The 25,000-nt window shown below is 37.5% G+C and overlaps 1 protein-coding gene across 1 annotated transcript in view; it reads right to left on the bottom strand.

The window, feature by feature from the left end:
• The window catches only part of LOC135212023 (plexin-B-like), a 223,536-nt gene that overhangs the window by 41,305 nt on the left and 157,231 nt on the right, over positions 1-25,000 (bottom strand). Inside the window, exons 4-8 of the mRNA XM_064245318.1 lie at positions 23,712-23,844; positions 11,556-11,921; positions 10,147-10,824; positions 2,001-2,273; positions 1-41 (exon numbers count right to left, since the gene is read on the bottom strand). The exon at positions 1-41 is cut by the window's left edge and continues 561 nt beyond it. Coding sequence (XP_064101388.1) covers positions 1-41; positions 2,001-2,273; positions 10,147-10,824; positions 11,556-11,921; positions 23,712-23,844 — 1,491 coding nt within the window. The remainder of the gene's footprint in view (positions 42-2,000; positions 2,274-10,146; positions 10,825-11,555; positions 11,922-23,711; positions 23,845-25,000) is intronic.

Here is a 25,000-nt window from a genome sequence, read left to right as displayed (position 1 = left end):
ACGGGTCCTTTCTTCGGCCACACTTCCGTAACGCTCACGTTCTGGAAAGTTTTCGAATTGGAAAATATATTACTTCATTCCTTATGCTAATATAACTATCCGGTTAAAACTGACGGCAATCTTCGGCAATTTTGCAATATGGTGATGCTCTGGACTTTAATTTTGTGATTGTTAAACATGGGATTAATTTCCCTATGGATATTTGTGCGACATAAAAAAAAAATAAATGGGAACAAATAGTAGGATATGGCGCACTGTGCAAGGTACTTAAAGTGTGTATATTGTATAAGCTTTCGGACACTAGCTGCATTGGTTTTTCATTTTTTTTATGTTTCATCCATTACCTTTGGTCTTTTTCAGACAATGTCTAGAAATAAGACTTATTGCAATTGCTAAACTATTTTCTGAAAATCTTAATAATCCACTGTGTCGTTACTGTGGACTTTCGCTTTTACAATTTAACAGATTCTAATAGATACTGAGAGATTTTACATCCAAATACGACTCTTGAATTTCTCGTTCCCAAAATGGTTTGAAATCTTCATCCTTGTTTCCATTTGAAAGCCCAGGTCAATTTAAGAATAGGAAATTAATACAAAATAATGCACTTCCGCACATATAAGACCATGGACCAACAATTTCTCTATGGAAGCCCTCATCCTCTCGAATGGCTTTCTAAATCACTATCCTAACGCCATTCTTGAACGACTGGTTTTTCCGATATCAATGGGCCCTATTAGTGAGTTTTTTTTTTTTTTTTCCAAGAGAATGGGAGGTCCTTTCTCTAGAATGGCCTATGTGAACAACGGGTTTCCGATACAAAATGGGTTTCTTTGTAATTTTTGTTTTACTCTCAAAGTGAATGTTCCGTGAGAAAGGACAAGAAGCCTCGCAAAAAAAAAAAAAAAAAAAAAAAATGGTGATTCAAAAGACTTACGAGCCAGGAAGACTAAAGCCAAAACGGAACTGCAACGATTGCAATATATTCATTTGCAAACGACGGAAGAAAGTGAGGCGGGATGTTCCCAAAGGAATAATACCTGCAGTTACAAGGTTAACTCTGACATTAATTAAGCCAGATCAGAAGATTCCATATTATTAGCTCGAATAATGCATTAGGGTGTTAAGTCTTAATATTGATAAAATAATGTTCTAATACGGACAATTTTCTTCTTAAATGCCAACTAAGTATCTCAGTTGGGCTTTTGTCAGAAAGGGATCATAATCGCACGAGGAACAAGTGATAAAATATGATAGAAAATGCTCTCTGGTATCTAGGTCTCTCTCTATCACTGAACACTGAGGATAAGCACAGAACCAGATTACTAATTAATAATTGAAGTGTAACGGTAAACTGAGAACAAAGCTATTGAACAAAGGAAATAAACGAAATGATAGCTGATGTCTAACAATCTGTAAACAACACCTTTAAGATCAACAAAAACAAATAAATTATGCTAAGTTCTATTAAATATAATTTTTCTGTACTGTTAAACATACACATTATTTATTTTTTACATTTTCAACCTAACAAATAATTAGACAAAACGTGCCGAGAAACAAGACGTGATCCGACCTCCATCTTACTTGGGGAGAGAGCTAAAATCTACGGTCAAATAGAGACTTGTTTCACAAACGAAAATTAAAATAAATACGCTAAATTTTATTAAAAATACTTTTTCTGTACTGTTTAACATGCACATTATTTATTTATTTTTTTACATTTTCATTCTAATAAATAAATAAATGGGAAATATGCTAAAATTCCTATAACTCTAACTCAACTCGGAACCAAAATTATAATTTTTTTACGCGTACTTTGTTCACCAAAGAACTCGTTCTGCTCAAAGGCATTTGATATTTCGTATACCCTTGGTTACCTGGCAGGATTCTACTTATTTAAAGATACTTCTCAAAAGGAAGGTTGTAATTAAAGCTAAAATAAAACCACTACTGCTTTTACCAAGGTGATTCTCAAGCCCTTGACTTTGCCCACTTACAGTGTAAGTGAACTTGACGTTCGACGTGGTGGTTCCAGCAGGCGTGGAGACGCTCACTGGAAAGTGGAGCTCCTGGGCCCCAGAGGAACCGCCGTGAACAGGGGCCGGACCGGTCCTGCAAACGATCTTCACGGAGACGTGGTACTCGTGCACGCGGCAGGGCACGTCTCCGATGAACACGTTATTCCGTACGTCTTCCTCCCGCAGGCCAAGGTTGCTACCCTCGATGGTGACTGAGGTGCCGCCTTCCAGGGGACCGGATAATGGCTGGATCTGGAGAGAGAGAAAAAAATTGCGATTAAAATCTTGCATACGTGACCGAATTCCCGAGTACTAAATTAACCCCTGCATACGTAAGGATATTCCTGAATACATGAATGAATTCCTTTATACCGACAGACATTTCCGAATTCCTTAATAAACGATTTAATACTTGAATAAACATTAAAAAAGAGCTCTGGAACGATGATTTCATACTGCAGTACGCCAAGGCATTCTAGAATACATGAATACAAAGTAAACTGAGATGCCTACTTTTTCCTTTCCATACGTACGTATAAGGAACATTTCCCTACTTTAAATATACATACTCCATCGTCCTTTTTTTTAATACTATTAAAATTTGGCTCAGGAGCGGTGAAATTCGTCTCAAAGCTCAAAGCGTTCTCAAATCACCTAAACATAATTATGGAAACGATTAAAACTGCAGTAATCTCTCAATTCTCTCAATTCCCAAGACGCCAGAATGTTCAGCTGATTCCCTAACCGCCTGCAGTCAAGTATATCTTAGTTTAACCAGCCCACTGAGCCGCTTAACAGCTCTCTCCTAGAGCCGGCCCGAAAGATGAGATATTTTTATGTGGCTAGGAACCAATTGGTTACTTAGCAACGGGACCTACATTTTATTGTGGGATCCGAACCACATTCTATCGAGGAATTATTTTCTATTCCCAGAAATAAATTCCTCCGATTCCTTGTTGGCAGAGGGGGGAATCGAACCCGGACCCTGAGATCAGTAGTCGAGCACGTAACCGACTCGTCCAACGAGGAACCGCCTGCATTATTCAGGAATTCCTAAGCACCAAAAATGTTCAACTGACTTTAGAAAGGTCAGAATGATTACAGAGACCCCAAAAACAACTCTGCCACTACATCATCTTTTCTAAAACCATGAAAATTCACCGCTAAAGACTACAATATTCCTAGAGCAAACAAAACGATGGCAAGATTCCTGAACATCGCTGATACACTCACATTCGATACACAGTAAAAATCACGATTCCTAAATAAAATTATCATCATTACGATTATTCCTGTCATTTTGTTTTTCATCAGCAATCGCCGCTGGAGAAACTTCAGTCCGAAAATATGAAGAAGAAAAATAAGAAGAAAGTGTACAGAAAATTACGATTTGCTGAGGAAATGATCAAGAGAACGAAAATGAACTCGTATGTAGAAACAGTGCTTTGCCACTGAAGCGAATTACTAAATAAAAATAAATTCCCCGCAGATGATCGATTAACTACATCTCACAAACACTACAACAACAAAGACATATCTACTAAAAAGTGAATATATTTACTGAACTCGATCAAAGGAACAATATTCAGATAAGTTACGCGCGCTAGTAAATGTATATAATCGCTGAAATAATATAAAAACTGCGCTTTGTACTGACAGACATCAAAAGACATCCGAATGGAGCCTGAAGTACGAAAGAAGCTTTGATGTTTGTCGTCGTAGCTTCCTCCTCCTTCTTCTTCTTCCTTTCCTTTAACCTATCGGGAATAACTTGATTCTATCGATTCATAATGCCTTCGAGACCGCAAGTGCTCAGCGCCGAAGTCGCTGTACATCGCAATCATTTATACGAAATTGAATAAAACCATCATCGATTACCGCTATTGGACAACTCTGAAATCCATGTCAGAATCCGTGACGTCACGCTTAATCCTCCTCGGGATTTGTCGTTTGATTGATGACGCCATTGTTGACAGGCCGTGATGGATCGTGATTGGTCTGTTTTTGTTTGCCGCAAGAGCCACAAGATACACGATGTACGATGCTATCGCTATCGTGCCTCGAGCTGTGTGGCATCTGCCACAAAGGTTTTCTTTTCACGACTGAGGGACTTTGTGATTTCGATATTCAACAAGAAAATGGAAGTTGAATCCTGAATTAAACGTACGAGAGTTTACAACAGAAGCAGTGCAAACTTCCGTAACTACACTCGAGCATAAACAAATAATGAACAAATGTAAACTTTTTTCAAAGCATATCGTTTCCTACCTTCAAAAAAATTAGTATCCCAACCATCATGTCATCTACGACGACCATCTACTATGTTGTCACGCCCATGACTTTCAATCGGGGCAATCCCTTTACCTAATAGCCGATGGAATTTATAATTACGGACTGCTTTGTATTAAGTTTCCAAATTCTTTTTGGGAAGATCTTACAAACCCTACTTCTGGTGTGTTGATACGTAGCATTGAAAAATTATAGGTATGTAAAAAGTAACGAATAAAGAATGTTGTTGTAAGAATATAAACACGTAATTCCTACAGCTAAACTAATAATAGTTTGTAAATATGTATTATCACCTAAAGGTCTAAAATATTACGTGAAAAATAAAAGGATTCAGATATGAAATTTTGCATTCACTTAATCTGTCGGGGCGCCTTAAAAAAAAAAGAATCGAAAAACTTTGGCAGCCGCTTCAGAATTTTATAACTTGAAACAAAAATTTCTAAGGAGAATATGGACATGAGCGAAGGGGGTTAGTGAAAGCCTTCGAGCGAAGAGTTGGGGACGTGGGGGAAAGTCTGAATTGAATAAATAACGATTTACAAGGCCTTGGAGAGAGAGAGAGAGAGAGAGAGAGAGAGAGAGAGAGAGAGAGAGAGAGAGAGACTTGAATGTTCTTGCTGGTGTTAAGAAATCTTTATTATAGTTCAGCTTAGGATAAATTTCCCTTTTCTCTAGTTGATACAATGAAAAACTACCATATTCGCAATGTTATCAGGAAACGCCCCTTTCCTTCTGGGCCATTTAGGAAAACCCCAAAATTGTTCTATTGTTGCAAGTGAGGAGTCGTTATACTGTCGCAAGTGACGAGTCGTTATATTGTTCCAAGTGACGAGACGTTATATTGTTACAAGTGACGCGTCGTTATATTGTTGCAAGTGACGAGTCGTTATACTGTAGCAAGTGACGACCTATCGACTAGATATACAAGAGCAAAACTTTAACTTTCTAATCTAAAGTCACTAGAATATCTTAAAACACAAAAAAGACGACAACATTGAGATTTCAAAAACACAAGTAAATTAAAAGGACGTAACATTCGGATGGGAATCTATAGTACCCCTGAAGGAGACCTCACCAGACCGTGAGAGGGAAACGTTCTCTCTCCCCTAAGACAGAGATAACGAGATTAAAATGGCGTCCATACAAAACCGAGATGATGAGATGTAAATCGAGGAGAATGAACGAGACTTGTTTGGAGCCGAGTGAAGAGACAATTGACGCTCAGAAGACAAAAAAAAAAAAAAAAAAAAAAGGGGAGGGGGAGAGGGACGTATGGGGAGGGTCTACAGCCTTGGTGTGGAGGGCTGGGGGTGGGGGGAGGGATTTGTGACGATGGAAGGGAGAAACGGGAAGAAAAAAAAAACTATGCAAATAAAAAAGTGAGGTCTAGGCAGGAAAGCGAGATAAAATCTGGGGACAGAAAACGAGGAACTATGACGTAATGAAGAGATAAACGGGTTGAAAGGAGAAATGGAAAACATGAAGAAATAGTAGGCAAGAGCTATGATCAGAAGAAAACTAAAATCCTGAGAGAGAGAGAGAGAGAGAGAGAGAGAGAGAGAGAGAGAGAGAGAGAGAGAGACTCATTCACCTTCTTAAGCTGCCCTGAAGAAGAATCTTCGCATAAAAATTAGAAAGTCTTTTGAAGCTGGTCTTGCTTTTAATGAAAATGGAAGACAAACACAGATAGCTATACAAGTGCCCAGTCTTCTTTAATGGAACATAAACAGACTTCAGGAGGCCTTCATCCTAGCCTTTGACTCTTTATACTTTTCTTTAAACCGTTCTCTAGCATTCGGTTTCATATCCAGTGTTCATTAACATTAGCTTTCAGAGACCAATGCTCGCTTGTAGAAACGACACTGCCCGTATCAAAAATGGCTTTCAATATCTTTAGTTATTTCTGTGAAAAGCTTTGTCGTCTGCAATGGTTATCAAATATGTTTATTATATGTGATATACCTAAATTATCTCTACTTCTTATAAACTGCGTTTTCTGTAACAGACTAAGTAAACTGTCATGACTAACATATGGAGATCTCGGGGTCAAACGAGTACCTACATCAACTTCCAAGCTCACGCCATATATTATTATGATTTCGATTTATTATAATGATTTCGATTAGAAAAGTGGACGTTAATTCGCACAGAACAACTGTGTAAGGTTACTATTAAAAAAAATAAAAATAAAACTTCTAGACAATGGATTGTCTACAAATGACATAAAAAAAGAGAGAAGGGAAAAATGCATATGACTACACTCACATCATCAAGTGACGAATCGGAGAAAAAAAATTCCCGAATCTAAGAATACAAATTGCAAGTAAATGTTCAACAGACATAAAATACTCCTGCATTATCAACAGCGAACAATAACAGGGCAAGACGCCTTTTCCATTGTTCTACATTTGTCATCGCCATCAGGATATGATCAGAAAAGCATTCGATGGCAATTATTTAATAGGCAGAAGTGCAAAATGACTTAGTCTGACCACCAAGCAATATGAAAGCATCAAATTGGTAAAATTTAACTATTAAATGCGTTCAAATTCCTGAGAAAAAAAAACTAACGTCACTCTGTTATTGCTCACGAAGTCAAAAATACAAACATAATCCCGACAAACAATTATTTACAGGCAAAACACTAAAACGTGGAAACGAAGCAATAGAGACCCGAAAACTGGACAGTGTCCAAATTCATAATATCGTAATGCCAGAGGGACCAACAGCCCAGAGTTGGAGTAATTTTGAAACGGGAGAGGACAGTTTAGCAATATAGGGAGAGAGAGAGAGAGAGAGAGAGAGAGAAGATAGGAATGGAGGGCCAATCTGGTACCCAGAGAGAGAGAGAGAGAGAGAGAGAGAGAGTGGGGGGATGGAGGGCCAATCTGGTACCACAGAGAGAGAGAGAGAGAGAGAGAGAGAGAGAGAGAGAGAGAGAGCAGATTAGTTTGGAAGGGCGGGGGAGGGGGGGAGGAGGAGGGTGGGTCACGAGGCTACTACGCGGAGGGGGGTCCAGCCAGACAAAGTTTGGGGAGAGCGACAGATGTGGCCGGCTGATTGGAGTCGAACCAGGTGCGTCCAGCATCAACGCATATCAACACGGACATCAAAATAATATAAAGCATCCTCAAATGAAATTATATATAAATTATATAGTATATATATATATATATATATATATATATATATATATATATATATATATATATATATATATATATTATATATGTGTATGTGTGTGTGTGTTTATTCAAATTATCTAATGCAAAATGTTACTAAATTTAATCTCTATCACCCCTTTTAATGGTTTCCATTTCTAACTTCAAATACTGTCAGTGTTCCTAAATCATTAAACGTTTTATATTACTGGTGAATTGTCCAACACATTTCTAAATTCAAATGCTCGTCAATCTTAATTAATCACATGGAAAATTACACCAAAAAACCGAGGGCAGAAAATTGAATTAATCATAGTACATTCCGCTATAAGAGTTGGTGAAAGCTTTGTGAGAGAGAGAGAGAGAGAGAGAGAGAGAGAGAGAGAGAGAGAGAGAGAGAGATTATTTGTATGAATTATAAAAGCCTTACTCTCTCTCTCTCTCTCGGTTGCAACTAGTTGAACCGGATTCCTTCTGCCTCAACAGACATCTTTTCTTCTCCATGTACCTTGAGAATTGAATTCAGATAAGATCATTAAGATCATCTTTATATAAATGGAGAACCACGGCTGATTAATTCCTGCAATATGCTATTCAGAGGACCCATAGCCCTCAACCCTGAACTGGTTTTCCTAGGTCATGATCCTTACGAGTCCTTTCAGTCCGAGGTAGCGGCTAGACTCGTGATGAGGTTTCTTTAGAAGACCGCTGTGATGGAGGTGGCCTAGATGACTATGCATGTCTTCCTCACCTCTTCCAATTATCAATGAAATAATAAAAATTAATAATAATACTGTTAAATATAAACTTCTGAGGAACAATTACGTAAAAAAATGATTATAAAGAGATCACTAGATGCAAAGTCAATGTTAATAGGGCTCTTATAAAGTAAATTTTCAATAAATATTGGGGTGCCGCAGGTGGGCTATGCCATTCCACCTTCGCTGTTTGCCATTCTCATATATATATATATATATATATATATATATATATATATATATATGCGTATGTATAGTATATGTATATATATATATACATAGAAATATATATAAATATATATATATATATATATATATATATATATATATATATTTGTGGTATTATTAATTCAGAAACCAAAACTAGAGAATTAATCAAAGGGGAAGGAGGGAACTATTAATCAAAGGGGAAGGAGGGAACTATTAAAAGCATATATCATTATCATCATCATCATCGCCTCTAATGCCGTTCGGCTCAAAGGGCCTCCGCAAACCTTTGCTATTCGATGAAATTCCTGTGCTTTATCTTCCACAAATCTCCAAGCCTCTCGGTTCATTCACGCAGTTCAGGGTCTTCAAATCCTCGAGGGGCCCAGCAGACACTATTACAAACTTTCCTAACAAGGGTTGTGAGAGGATACGTCAAAGCCATCTTCATTTCCCTATCGTCACTACCCCTTCTATATATGTAAGTTCCGCAGCTTCCTTTAAGGTATCATTTCTCACGCTCTCATGCCACCTAACTCGTGATAATCTTCTCAAAATTGTATTCTTAAATTGACAGACTTTTAGATTTAGTTTCAATATCATACCACGATTCACGTCAGTATAGCAAAATAAATCGTGCTGAATTAATCTTTAGAATGCAATTTCAGTCTGATTCCAAACTCTTACTCAGCCAGCCCTTTGTTTGGTCTGCCAGTTATAGGCTTTCATTAAATTTATTATAGCTAGTTCTTTATTTAGATTAATTTCTCTTCCATCTCAAACCCCTTGAAACACACACACACACACACACACACACACACACACACACACACACACACATATATATATATCTATATATATATATATTATATTATATATATATATATATATATATATATAGATATATTTTTTTTTTTTTAAATAATAAATTATATATATAATGCGTGAGAAGGAAAAACAGCGAAGGAGACATGGCATACCCTGTGCCACCCCACTATTTACTGTAATCTACTTTACACAACCCCTATTAACATTAACTTTGCATCAAGTACGTTCATAAATAATTTCAAAAGGTTCCACATACTTCACGGGTAAAATACTGTGACGTCAGACCTTAAAAAATGTAGCCACGTAATCAACAAAAAGAAAAATAAGTGACAAAAGATAAATAAAATAAAACAAAATATACCTGATGGAAACAAATGACCCCCCACCCCCCAAAACATTCCCCCCCCCAAAGCCCCACCCTCTAAGCCTGAAGAGCAAACAAAGAAGTTTTAGCCTCAGATCTTGTAAGATGCTCTTCTTCCTAATTCATATTGGATGAGACTGTCGGGTCTGCAAAAAGAGTTAACGTTGCCACGGCTCCCATTTTCTCTCACGTTTTCTAACATTTTATGCTGTGTGCGTAATTCTCGCGTAGCTTGGTTGTTTGTTTCTTTTTTGCTCTTGTTTTGCGTGTTCGTTTACTTACTTGAACAGAAAAGTGTCTACACCGTCGCCTGCTTACTTTTAAAAATCAGTTGCGGAAAACTATAGTGACTTTGAAAAAGTTGCGGTCAAATGAGCCATACCTCTATACCTATTTTTAGATATACATATAAGGGTATATATACTATATATATATATATGTGTGTGTGTGTGTGTATATATCTTTTCTTATAATAGATTGCCTCTTATATACGAGGACATCGTTTCCAAAATACTCACCATATCAATTCTGGGCGTCGGGCACTGGCCGAGCAGAGCTTCATTCCCCTCAATTTCCGCGTCCAATTCATCCAGCCCCGTCGGTAGTGTGGCACTCGCCGAAGACGAGGATGCCACCGCGGGCAAGGCCGGTTTATTGGGGCAGTGAGGGGCGTACATACAAGCGGAACCACACCAGGTGCACCTGTACCTCGGGTGCCTAGTGACGCACAACGAGCAGTCCTGGTGTCCCCTGTGGGAACCCAGGACTCCACACTTGTAGAGCGTCAGGGGTCGAGCGTCTACCACGTGCTCCCTGTTCCAGACGAGCGTGACTCGCGCCTCGTACTCGCCCTCCGTGGACTCGTACCGATAGACCGTCGGTTCGCACACGACCTTCTGAACCCTCAGGTGGTAGAAGCGACTCGTGATGGTGGTGGAGAGGCTGCCGCTTCCTCCGCCCTCGATTTCTTCCGCCGACTCTTCGTCCTCGGTGACGACTCGAGCGCCGACCAGCATGGTGGCGCCCTCTATGCTGACGACGCACTGGAATCCCAACTGACCGACCCTCGGCGAGGGCAGGTTCTCGACCAGGAGGTGCAACTCGGACTTGGCTCCATCCGCCGCGAGCAACTTGTTCTGGCCCGACCAAAATTTTGGGCAAAACCCAGTGCCGTGGGAGGCTAGTTGCGCTGGATTCTGTTAATAAGGGGAAAACAGAGAAGCATTATGATCAATAAGAAAACCACCATCACAAGGCCAAATAAAAAAAAAATAGCATAAAATATAACAAATAAATAAAAATTAAAAATAAAATAAAATAAATCTAATAAAGACACCCACTCCTAGCTTGTATTAATCAAATTGGGGAAACATTTTGAATAAATGACTCTTTCTACCAAGTATCAGTGTAGTAGTTACCCTCGCAGTCAGGCGAGCAACGGGTTCTTGAATATATTCTGTTACGTATAAATTGTTAAACAATGCAACGCTTTTAATGTCGCAATTCATGGATAAATTACCCTAAAAAAACAAGCATTAGTTGCAACGCTTATTGTAGCAAACTATGGAAACTCAAGCGCGTGAGCAGTTTTTTGGTGAACTATTTGAAATTTCCATTGAATGTGATGTACAATAAGTGCTATATATTTCACACAACATTGATGAAATATTTATGTATTGATGCCATAACAGTTAATTTGAAAATGTTACCCCTTGATAGAGCAGGTACCAATCGGCCTAAGCCTAACTTGCTTTTACTTCGGGTTATTTGTTTTCTTTCACTTAGAAAAAAAATATATATATTCAATCATATTTTGAGTTTCTCAAAAACACTAAATGCTTGCGTAATAACTCGCACCCCAACGTTTTATAACTACAATCAAACATGGACTATGGTATCAGAAGACTGACGCTTCAATGCCACTTACGTTTTCCCCAGAGATGACAGTCCTCCTGCAGGCAGAAGTATTGTGCGTGCAGGTGTTCTCATAAATGCACCAGTTGCACGCCCAGTCGCTCTTGACACACGTGCCGCAGGTGTTGTGCCTGCTGCAGTCGTAGAAGGCGAAGTTCCGGGAGACGAAGTCCTTATTGGTCTCGCTGGATCTCACAGCGAGAGGCACCAGCACGTGGTCCCGGTGGGTACCTATGGCAGGGCGGTGGGAGTGGGGGGGAGTCATGCACCGAAGGCCGCTGGGAGTCACGAGGGCATCTTCAGGAGGCGCCGTTCCCCACACACATTGGTACTTCGCGCCCACGGGCAGCTCCGGCAGGGTACGGATGGTAAGCTGGACCTGAAGGGAAGGGAATGATAAAAAAAAATTATTAATTCTAAGTTTTGGAAAATCCCGATCATTCGCGTTTCTCTCTCTCTCTCTCTCTCTCTCTCTCTCCTCTCTCTCTCTCTCGTGAGTATGCGTGTATGTGTGTCAGACTGTCTTTGCTTGTGCATTCCATTTCACACATACCAGTAATTTATTCTCTAAAATTCTCCTCTCGGCGCAGAAGGAGGGCGAGAGCATAAAAAGTGCATTAACTTAAAAGAACTCTGTGCACTTACATATTCATTCTCTACACAAGAAAATAAGGGCGCCTGAGAGAGTCTGCTATACATATGCAAGATATTACAGGAGCATTAAAGAAGAACCTTTTTCGCCGAGACATCCTCCAACGCATCGAAAAAGCCAAGCCAGCAGAGGGCCTTCATCTCTGTGGCCAAGGGAGGAGGGGGTAAGCGGGGGAGGGGGATGGGGAGGGGGAGGGGGAGGGGGAGGGGGAGGGGGAGGGGGGAGGAGGAGGCCGAGGAGGGAGAAGAGTAGGCGAAGGGGGCATTACATCATCAGAAACACGCTGCTCGTACCAAGCATCAGTTTGCTGTCGCCTGGTTATCTCATCAAATAATGCAACTAGCAAATGAATCTGTCAAGCATAAATGGAAACTGATAGGCGGTTCATCTTGTTTTTATTTTACTTTGTAACAACCTTGACGATATTTAGCATACACTATTTTATATATATATATATATATATATATATATATATATACATATGTATATATATATATATAGTATGTATATATATATATATATATGTATATATATATATATATAGGATATATATATATATATATATATATATGGCGGGTTTTCCTCCATTTATATGCTTGTTTTAATGTTATGGTTTCTGGACGATTTTTTGCATATTTTTTTAAGTCTTTTTTAATATTGTTTTATTGTTATTGTCATGGCGTATGAGGATTATTTAAGGCCTCAAGAATAACCTTGAAAACGTTCAAGTGACAATATGGACGGAGTAGTGATAAGGGAGAAGGAAGGCCCTTACAGTTCTCTGAACGAAGTACTCCCAAGTGGGCCCTACGTAATTCCATGGGTCAATATAAGTAAATGTCAAGGGCGGGACGCCTTTGAGCCTTATCGCGATACGAAGTTCCTTGTTCCGTTTACTTACTCTATAGAACCAATCGGAGCAAAATTTCCCAAATAACATTTACTTTACGAAAAGGGAATACCAAATCATGGGATGCTAATGTTCTTGACAATATACCTACAATCTTTAACCTGCTTTATTTGGCTTATTCACGCTAAAATCACAAATCTGTTGTAAGGCAAGCATAAAATGACATAAAACATTTCTTCTACCGACGAAAGCCAATAAGATTCATGTCAAAAGAATGGGCTTGCCTTAGAAACCATACTAATATTAAGCATAAATAATATCACAGTTATAATTTGTCGGGACTTATAAATAAAGTACTGTTATAATTACAATGTAGGCCCATGTTAATGTGAAATCACGCTAAGCTTACACTCAAATACCCTCCGAGTAATATATATATCATACATATATATATATATATATATATATATATATATATATATATAGTGTGTGTGTGTCTTTATACATTGTATACATAAATAATAGCCATAGATATAGATGCATATAAAATAAATACGCATGTACAAATATGTTTATTTATTTATTTATAATATACAGATACTAACATACATTCGTGTGCATGCGTGCGCGCCTGTGGACCCTTCCAATAAGTTTTGGGAAAGGAGTAATTTGAGGATAATTGTAAAATTGATTGTTGGAACAAATTTTGAGAGGAGGTAATGTTAGTCATTTTCAATTCCCTATAATAAGAATGAAAAAAAAAAAAAAATAATAATAATAATATTGCCAATTGGGGATTAGAACTCTCCGATCTCTTGACCCACGATCTTACGTTACAAGCCAAACACCGTAAGAGAAAAATACCACGCACGGCTAACTATCCACATAAGGAGGTCAGAACTACGTATACGTATACGAGTTAATGCTTCTTTGTTTGTATCTACTCTATGTTTCATTGTTTTTATTTTACTCTCATACCAATACTGAGACTATACATGAAGTACTTTTATGATTTCTAGGAATCTAACACGAACTGGGACAAAAGATCAGTACTTTTTAAAAGTATACGTTAAAGATACTTTTTAATAAATAACATATGATTAAGATACTCTTTAGAAACATATGTTAAAGATATTTTTAAAAACATATGTTAAATATACTTTTTTAAATCATGTTAAAAGATACTTTTTAGAAACATATGTTAAGATGCTTTTTAGAAACATATGTTAAAGATACCTTTTAAAAACCATATGCGAAAGATACTTTATAAAAACACATGCTAAAGATACTTTTTAAAAAGCATATGCTAGAGATACTTTTTAAAAACATATCCTAGAGACACTTTTTAAAAACATACGTTAAAGATACTTTTTAACAAAACATACGTTTAAGAATCTAGAATTTAAAACTATTAACTTGAATCTAAAACATATAAAAAGAAAGTAAAAGTGTTAGTTAAGAGGGTAGTAGAAGCGTCCACATGGGACTGGTCATTTCTCTCTCTTTTCCCCTTTTCATAAATTCTCATAATCTCGAAATTATAAATAACGCCACGGTATAAAAACAACCCCGTGCCACATTTTATGACTCACGAGAGAGAGAGAGAGAGAGAGAGAGAGAGAGAGAGAGAGAGAGAAATTATATTTGCCCCAATTATGTGAGTTATTAACGTACACTTGAGGATATTACATGTCAAGGAAAGCAAGCGGAGGGGGAGTAGTTGCTGGGTCAGAAGAGGTCAGGAGCAGAAAGGGTCAATGTTGTCTGAATGTGATGAGGTGCCAGACAATTCAGTATTTTAATAAAATTCTCTCGCCAGCGGAACGTGTAAACAAGAACGTGTAGGTAATGGGCGGAAAAAAAAAAGTAAAAAATGCTCAGACGTTTCTTCGGCGCTACTGAGTTTACTGTACAGCATATCATACTGTATATGAAACTCTCAGTCACGTCCCATGAAACTTACAGCCACAGCTCGGTGGTGGCTAGTATTGTTGGCACTTACAGCGGTGGCAGACGCACGATCATGACTAACTTTAACCTCAAATAAAATAAAACTTATTGAGGCTAGAGGGCTGCAATCTGAGATGTTTGATGATTAGAGGGTGGATGAGCAACATACAAGTTTGCAGCCCTCTGGCCTCGGTAGTGTTTAAGATCTGAGGGCGGACAGACAGTTTTCTTTTACAGAAACCTGAAAAATGGTGCTTCGTCCTAACAATATCCTTCAGACAAAAAAATAATGAAAAAAAAAAAATAATAATAAATTTACGAAGACGGTGTCAAAGCGGAAAAAAGAAACTAACAAAAAAATCGAAAGCACTCCGTCATCATGTTCTATAAATCTTCAACCTTTCCCTCACATCGCTCAAGTAAAAAAAAATAAATAATAAATAAATAAATATGATGAAGGAATTTTTTTTTATTACAATCCGCCACTGCGTCGCTACAAACTTCAACACGTCGATCAGAGAGAAAACGACCGGCAAAACATAAGGAATCCTTTCAGAACCAACCTTAAAAAAAAGAAGAAAAAAAAACTTATTCATTTTTCGATAGAATCTCTCTCTCTCTCTCTCTCTCTCTCTCTCTCTCTCTCTCTCTCAAGTTAAGACCAAGACAGTCTTAGAACACTTCTTGTCAGCCTGCTGCCGCTGGAATCGATACTTAGGACATTACGACAAAATTGGCACCATTTGTCAAGGGCCGAACGAAACGCTTCATGGATTGACACCCCCCCCCCCCCACCCCCCCTCCCCCCCACCTACCTACCCCTGTTCCCTCTGCCTCTTCCCATCCCATACTCCCCCTATCCTCCCCCTCAGCAGAAGGGCATGACCATGCGCCATACATATTAAAACGGCTCTTTTAGACTATACAGATGGGTCTTTCTAAACATTCTTTAGTATAAATGAAAAACTAAATAACAATATTAAAAATGTGGACACATTCACAAGAGACAAGACTAAAAGGCCAAACAAACGCAAATATACAAACACTTAAAATGCATCAATACACAATCCTGAGTCGAAAAAAAGTACAACTAAACAAAAACAATGTTACACGGCACTTTACAGTAACAATTCAGCCTCACTTGGACTTATAAGAACACGAGTGTGCCATCGTGAAACCTAAACAGATAATGGATGTAGACACTGCAAAGTGAGTAGTACGGACTAATTCTAAATGTAGTACCTGCCCTGCACAACGGAAAAAGCAGCTGTTTTTTTTTTTTTTTTTTTTGCCATTCAGAGTCCGAAAGAGGTTCCTTCTTGAAATACAGCCCATGGAAGAGATTCCTTCCAGAAATAAAGCTTATGGAAGAGGTTCCTTCTTGCTTCAATATGGAAGAGATTCTCGCTTCATTAAAATTGAGCATAAAGACGTCCTTTTTAGAAAGAGCGCGGATTCCCTCCTGAATTGGAATGTACAGAAGGTGTTTTTTATCTTAAAATGCAATATATAGAAGAGGTTCCTTGTCGAAAATAAACGCATGGAAAAGGCTCCCTAAGGAAGTGAAGTACTTGGAAGACGACTAGGAAGGACAGTTCATATTGTTCGTATTGTGTTTTTACGTTGCATGGAACCAGTGGTTATTCAGTAACGGGACCATCGGCTTAACGTGACTTCCGAACCACGTCGAGAGTGAACTTCTATCACCAGAAATACAAATCTCTCACACCTCAATGGAATGGCCGAGAATCGAACTCGTGGCCACAGAGGTGGTACGCCAACATCATACCGACCACGCCCCTGAAGGCTCTACACACAGTTCACCTTGCAGTGACGGCCTAAATCACGCATGATCACTGTTGGGAAAATAACCCCAATCAAGTCATTTCATCTCAAGATAAAGGTACCCGGAAGCTGTTGAGATCCACATAGGAGAACACTAGTATTATAATGGCAAAACAAAAGACTAAGTTGGTTTAATACCGCCATCCTAGTTGACAAATTGGGAGTCTACATAATTATGCAAAATCATGCGTGGGAAAAAAATCCCAACAAACTTAGCAATTCATGATACTCAAACGAGCAATTACTTTAAACCTTTTAGCATGATTTCTCCTCAAGGTGAAATAATCACCTCTTTCAAAACGATTACGCTTTATCAACTTTGGTGTTATATCTTTTCTTAATCTACATAATATAGCTTCACGTCTTCATCATTACAGGTTACAAAGGCGATAAAATGCGTATGCGAGTTTTTATACATGAACATAGTATAAAGTGTACTCGTATAGGTGCGTTCCTGCACATATGCTGTTATAAGACGAATCTTCAATAACATTATGACTTGTTTTAAAAATACACCGCATCAAAAGAACACTTTACTAAAATAAATGACTTTCTACAAATCGAAATTTCACTTCCCCATTCACAACACGACTCGTCTTTTGAGAAAAACACTTTTTATTCTTTTCCTTTACATTCAATAGGATCAAGGAAATGTGAATTAGGTGCAAAAATACATCAAAAACAAAATGCTGCAGAAAAAAGGAGCTAAAAACACACCATACTGAGAAAGGGAGCAATTTTTTTGTTTTATTTCTTTATCAGGAAAAAATGACTGGACGAAAAAGCAGTTCCTTTGAAGACATGCACACGTGGGGGATGCTCACGCATTTAACCATTTTATCATTCCAAGAACGGCGAATCGAGAGAGAGAGAGAGAGAGAGAGAGAGAGAGAGAGAGAGAGAGAGAGAGAGAGAGAGAGATTTTTACTCTTTCCGAACTGAAAATACCATTAACGAGAGACTTAGCAAAAAATCTACAAACTGATGGTCACAATACAAGCTCCCGAAGCATCAGGGGGGGCAGGGGGGGGGGGGGGGGGGGGGGGCACGCAGAGCAAGCTGTCCATACCATTGGCTTCCAAACGAATAATGAAAAAAAGGGTACAGTTTCCTTCTGGAAAACGAAACTGCACCAAGACAAACAACAATAAATAATAATGGTCATAGTAACACCTTGTTGGATCGGCTGTTATATAAATCACATAACCCTTTTCTATCTCGTCTCCAGGGAGGCGATAAGTCCACATATTATTTTTTTCGAATTCGCAAAATGTATAATAACGCTCAACATTACTTTCACAACAGTGATTTTATTTTATTTTTTTTTTTAACTTCTCAGCAGTCATACGTATAAACAAATATCGAAAAATGCGCAAATGTCTTATAGGATACACTACACATTACAGAACTATGAACGCGTCAGTGGCGTGATCGGTATGGTCTTTGCCTGCCACCTCGGTGGTCGCGAGTTCGATTCTCGGGCATTCCATTAAGGCGTTAGAGATGTGTATTTCTAGGGATGGAAGTTCACTCTCGACATGGTTCGGGAAGTCACGTAAAGCCGTTGGTCCCGTTGCTGAATAGCCACTGGTTCCATCCAACGTAAAAACACCATACAAACAAACAAAAACTTTAAAGAATCATGAAAATAGTGAGAAAATAGAAGTAAAAAAAATAAAAGAAAAATTGTTAAAAAATTTCAAAAAATGAAAATATGAAAATCAACAAAAAATTTAAAAAGAGTTCAAGTAAACGACAATATCTAGTAAAGTTAAGGAAAACAAATGAAGACTTGACCGCTGTGTATGAGAAAACCCTGACTAGTGTTTACAGTAGATCGCCCTAGGCAGTCCGGCCACGGAATGAGCATTAACACGAGAGAAATATGGATATTGTAAAGGAGCAGCACAAGAATTTCGGCAGCGAAATCCCCCCCTAAACATTCAAGGAACCGAGAGACCTTCGAGGCGATATTCAAGATCGCTTTTCCTCCCTGTGCTTATTTTCATTCGGGAAGAGAGAGAGAGAGAGAGAGAGAGAGAGGAGAGAGAGAGAGAGAGAGATATTTTCGAGAGGGAGGGAGGGAGAGAGTGAAAATATTTTCGAGAGAGAGAGAGAGAATATTTTCCGGTACCCAAATGGATCATAAGAAGAATAAGATGATGCTAGAGAAATGTTTCTGAATTGAATCTCACTAACTGGCGTTACAATCTCCATGGTCAAGGACATCGAGCATATCTGTAGGACAGTTCCACCACATTAGGAAGAGATTACCATGACGAGGCAGTCCCCTTCCCCTTATTTTTATGATGTTGGCAATTATTCTGACACATCTCTAAGAGTCGACGTCACTATTTCTTTTCTCTCATACCCACCCAGCCCAATAAAAAATATATACAGTGGGTTTTACAGACACAGACCCTACTACTTTCGCCCTATTTGTGGACAGAAGCGGGAATGTCTAGCTATCAGGCGAGTGCGATACCACTAAACCATCGAGAGAGAGAGAGAGAGAGAGAGAGAGAGAGAGAGAGAGACCGTTCTAGCCTCCGCCATGAGCCCACTCCTATCCCTCTAAATTGGTCAGTTTCTCAAAGAATCATCTTGAGTTTTGCATGATTTAACCATTTCTATTCAAATAACACCTCATGGATAGACATTCCATTATATCCACCCAAAACTACCCCTTCTCTCTCTCTCTCTCTCTCTCTCTCTCTCTCTCTCTCTCTCTCTTCCTTTCCGATGGTTTTTTTGGCTATGCAATTCATGCTATAGGCGGGATAATGTAAATATATTCCTTGTTCTTACACGCACATGTATATGTACTTTTTCAACTCTGTGCCTTTTCGACAAATAGAAGTGGCTCAAGCGGAGTTGACATTTCCATTTTCAAAAACATCGTGGGACGCGGTTGCTAGCCCATGCCCTTTCCACCCTGGCTGCAACACATCACAACTGACTGACTACCAGGTACCCAATTCCCTACTTAGGTCAACGAAGGGGCCAAATGATTATCTCAGGAAATGGACCGTAATTCGTTCCCATTCCTGGACATTGAACTTTGGTCGCTCGCTTTGTGAGGCAACGTTTTTGACTAATGTACCAAACATACACAAGCCACAAATATCATTTAATATCAAATTCACTGCAATTTGGGCATATTTAACAGCACAGAGAAACTTTACGTTTAAGTGAATCTGCTCCTGTGTAAGTTTAGAGACGTCCATATTAAGTGGCATTTGTGACCAAATGTTTGTGAACATAAATAAGTAACGTAATAAAAAGTTATATAATTATGCATTGATATACATTATGTATAAATACATATACATATATGTATATACTAAATATAAATATATGTATATATAATACTATATATATAACATTATATGTACATAAATGTATATACATTTATATACAATATTTATTATATATATTTATATACAATATATATTATACATATGCATGTATGTAATCAGCAAATTCGACATTAAATCAAATATTCAATATCCCACCGCAAGAGGTTCCTTTGCGGTAACCCCTGAAGTCTCCTCCGGATATGCCTCGCCCTCCGTAGTTTCATAAATAGTTAAATGCCTGTATAAACTGGGTGTCAAACGGATGAGGGCGAAATAAATGTTCGAATTTTATGGCGATATTATACGGCATCTCCCCGGGGAAGCGATATAAAAATGTCAGTACGGTAGATGAGGAGAAGGAGAGAGAGAGAGAGAGAGAGAGAGAGAGAGAGAGAGAGAGAGAGAGAGAGAGAGCTGAAATACATCGATTTATTTATTATAAAGAAAAATCACGTATTATATAAGAATATAAAAAAATATAATATAAAAATGTCAGTACGGTAGATAAGGAGAGAGAGAGAGAGAGAGAGAGAGAGAGAGAGCACTGAAATACATCGATTTAAATATTTATTATAAAGAAAAACCACGTATTATATAAACATATAAAAAAATATAATTGCCCATATTTAGAATTACGATGTTCATCAGCAGCCATAACAACTGGAGAGCATTTCAATAAAAAAAATCACTTTGAAAAAAAAAATGAGAATTAACTAGGTATCCTACTCTGCTTACCCATAAACTGTTTTAATCGAATTTCACGGAATACTAGTTAACAGCAAGCTGAAATATGCTCAGAATATACAAAACAAATTCTGGTGACTATAGGAGTTGCGTCCAGCAATCGTCTACCATAACCAAAGGCTCTAAATACCGCTTTAAATCATTTAAAGCAAGAAAGGTACATAAGGAAAAGACATTTAGGTAGATTCTTCTCCCAGAAGTTCTCTGAAAACATCTTCATTTCGCGTCAGGCACATCAAGACTTCGTCCATATTTGTGTTGAAAGCGTCACTCGCAATCTCTTGAAGAGTGAAGGGTTTATTATTAGGAAGTGGGTCATTTAAAACTATTATTCTTAATAACAATTAATAATGTAAAATCTTGAGTATTTTGACGTCATATTCAGGTAAATCATGACTCATTCCCAATTAATATTAAAGTTTTTAAACGCTTCTCTGAGATGTAGTCTGTCGGAAGTTTAGTTCGATATAAATAGTAGCTTACTTTCTTGGTACCGTAATACGAATGGACTGTATGTACGAGTCTCCATAATATATAGAATCTGTATATTGAAACAAAGGATACATAATTCGCTGCTGCAGAGTCGACTAAATTATTCATTATATGAATTACTACTTACCGCTAGCAAATAAATAAATAAATAAATATTGTACCTGTGGTTTTTATTTTACCACCCCTGGAAAGCCAATAAAAACTGGGTTTAATCAAGGAAAGTTATTTAAATCGTTAATATTAGATTATACACAATCAGGTTACGTCTTTCTTACTAGTGAAAGCTTAACAGAGCTTATACACTTCACTTTTATGGATTCTGGAATCTAAAATAAAATGAATGGCTTTAGAATACAGCATAATTTTATGAATTGTTGTTCAAGTCTTGGCGACAGAGTTGTCTCCCAGCGACTTAATTACAAAAGGGGTCATGTTTCAATTTTCGCAGATATTCTTTTCATTTTATGCAGATGATATATATATTTTTTTTTTATTTGAAGGACATAATAATCATTAGCAGAGGTCAAACACTCGAGTGTAAGTGGCGTTATCAATATAATTCCATTCCAAAAAACTCAAGAGGAAGAAACGTCACAGTACTACAAAAGTAGAATGGAGCTTTTCGGAGAAAGTTCAGCGAATCGAGGGGAGATATTGATTCACTTTATAGTAAATTCGCAAAAAAAATTTGTCGACGGCGGCATACTTTTATGGAACGACCGCCCGACCTCACGTTATCCAGTTGGTTTCTTGGAGATGTTCAAACTTACATCTCACACTAAGAAATAAAACGTCACAATAAGAAATAAAAAAAGAGAGATGAGATATTCAGTGCTAAGCTTTCCACATAGTTTCAAACCAAAGAGATGGTATATATATCCTGTGTTGACGGTGTTGTGGCATAGTGGTTAGGGGCTGAACGTATACTTCTCCCTTTAACCGGGTGTTTGAAGCTTGGTGAGGGGAGAAAAAATCTATATTTATATATATTTCTCCATTTAATTTCCTATTGGGATTTTCAAGCATTTCGATAGTGTATAAAAATTAAGAAATCGAAAAGTTGGCCATTTACTTCATGTATTTTTTGGTAAGCAAACAGGTGTCAAAATAATTCTTGATAAATAGGGTTGAACACTGACTTTCAAAAAGAAAGAAAAAAAAAAGTCAGCAAGACCATAGACGGGAAGAAATTATGAACATCCCAAGAATTCTTTTCGATTTGATGCAATTGTATTCCCACATAGGTAAATGAAAATGGTTTATCTCAGAAAATGCCCAACAGTTTCGTCCTCCAATGGACCTCTACTTGGAGCGTTTCCTTAATAAACGCTCCAAGTAGAGGTCCTCTGGAGGACGAAACTGTTGGGCATTTTCTGACATTAAGGAAACGCTCCAAGAAGGAGTCCATTGGAGGACGAAACAGTTGGGCATTTTCTGACATAAACCATTTTCATTTTCCTATGTGGAACACAATTGAATTACCATATCTTCGTGCCTAAGAAGATTACCAGTACTTTCGATTTGATCTGTAGTCGAAAGCATCTTATTCGCTCTCTTCACGAGTGGAAGTGGTGAAAAAAATTCCAGAAAAAAAGTTAAAATAAATTCCCAGAAAGGTTTAAGCAGGGCAGATTTACAATCTGTTTCGTGTTCACAAAAATGCTAAAGAGATCAGGTAACACCCATGGCTGTATTTTCATATAATACTAATTTCTCAACTGTTCATGATAAAGGATTTGGGAGATAAAGTAACTTTCGTCAAATAATGGTAGCTAAGTATTCTGTTAAGAACGAGATTTTACCTTACAACATTATAGGTACTTATGTACACAATTTGATCAGAGTGGTTTTAAAGGTAATGTAAATACATAAATACATACACAATTTTCATACCATGTCAATCCAACCATCTTACCATTAAAAAAAAAAAAAAAAAAAAAAAAAATTCTTCGTTGCCACATCCAATAGATTTCACGTACTCAAAGAAAAAGCCACGCACCCAAAATAAATGCCAATATTTTCATAAAAAAATGTCATTTAATATGAATATGTTTACTTCAAGACGATTTATCTAGTGTGAATTACCTTGCAAATTATGTACTAAGTACATATATCTTTACACTGAATAAAACTTACCTTGCAAACTATGTACAATGTACATATATCACTTTTAAACTGAATCAAAACATACCTTGCAAACTATGCATTATGTACATATATTATTTTTCAACTTATTAAAACTTAAAAGCCAAAAGTACCAAGAAAAAATGAACTCACCGTGGCATCGTGGTCGATGGGCAGGCGATCGGGAAGGATCATTTCGAAGTCTATGCACTGTTGGCCGGATCCGAAACTCAGCCATCGTGGGGAGGAGAAAGTGGCCTTCTGACAAGCGCTCTGGACTGTGCACCTGCAATAAACAAGAGGGGAAAATCAGACTAGTTAGTCATCAAATACTGAAAAAATGAACAAAACATTATTACTAAATATTGGCGACCTGAATAAATCAGCGGTGACATTAGTAACAATAAGATTTTGAAGTCTCGCCTTGATACGACATCAAAGGGGCACTGTTACAAAATATTATGAATCATCTTATCACAAAAATATTAAATAAGTAAATAAATAAATAAACGAAATCATTAAGAGGCCGCATTAATAAAATAAAACTGATTTAATATCCGGATCACTCAAATATACAGAACTCGAACGGGTGAAAATATAAAAACTCCCCCAGACTCCGGAGGCAATGAAACAAGACCAACCTACAACCAAATGAAAAGTAATCATATTAATAAACACATTAGTTTCTAGAGATCCGAAAACGAATGTGAAAGTTTACCCTGAAGCATAAAATACTTCCGTGGGCTGTAGTTTATCGAATGAATTCTTCATTGGGCAATATGAGTTCAACTTTAGAAATGTCTGTCAACAAGTCCATCAGCTGAAAAGTTAAAAAGAATGATGTCGAGTGGCTGCATGAAATATCAATAGAAACTCAAAAAGGTTTTTTTCTGGAGCATGTAGTTTATTCACAGGCACAAGCTATGAATAATAAATTATCCTTGACCATCTCTTGTATAACTCAAAGCGGCCAGTGCCAATGAGTCGCAATTGGGAAATACTATAAGGCTAAAAACAGAGGACTTGCCTCTTGGGACTAAATATATTATAGTGTGTATGGGAAACGGAATATAAAAGAAGACAATTACTATTCTTACAAAGGGAAGAACAATCAATAAACCGGATAACTCAAAGAAACGGAAATTTCCATCAATATGGCGAAAACTGGTCTGATTGTTACAGGGCCTCTCGAGAGGTAATTTCCATTTCAGTTATAATTCTACTGTTTCGACGAAGACTCAAAAGAGCCATTACTACAACAACAACAACAACAACAACAACAACAACAACAATGATGATGATAATAATAATAATAATAATAATAATAATAATAAATAATAATAATAATAATAAATACCACAAAGTCGAATTGGAGGACTGTGATAGACCAAAAAAAACAACAACAACAATAATAATAATAATAATAATAATAATAATAATAA

Source organism: Macrobrachium nipponense, chromosome 19 (genome assembly GCF_015104395.2).
Source record: "Macrobrachium nipponense isolate FS-2020 chromosome 19, ASM1510439v2, whole genome shotgun sequence".
NCBI lineage: Eukaryota > Metazoa > Arthropoda > Malacostraca > Decapoda > Palaemonidae > Macrobrachium > Macrobrachium nipponense.
This window is presented reverse-complemented; position numbering and strand designations above follow the sequence as displayed.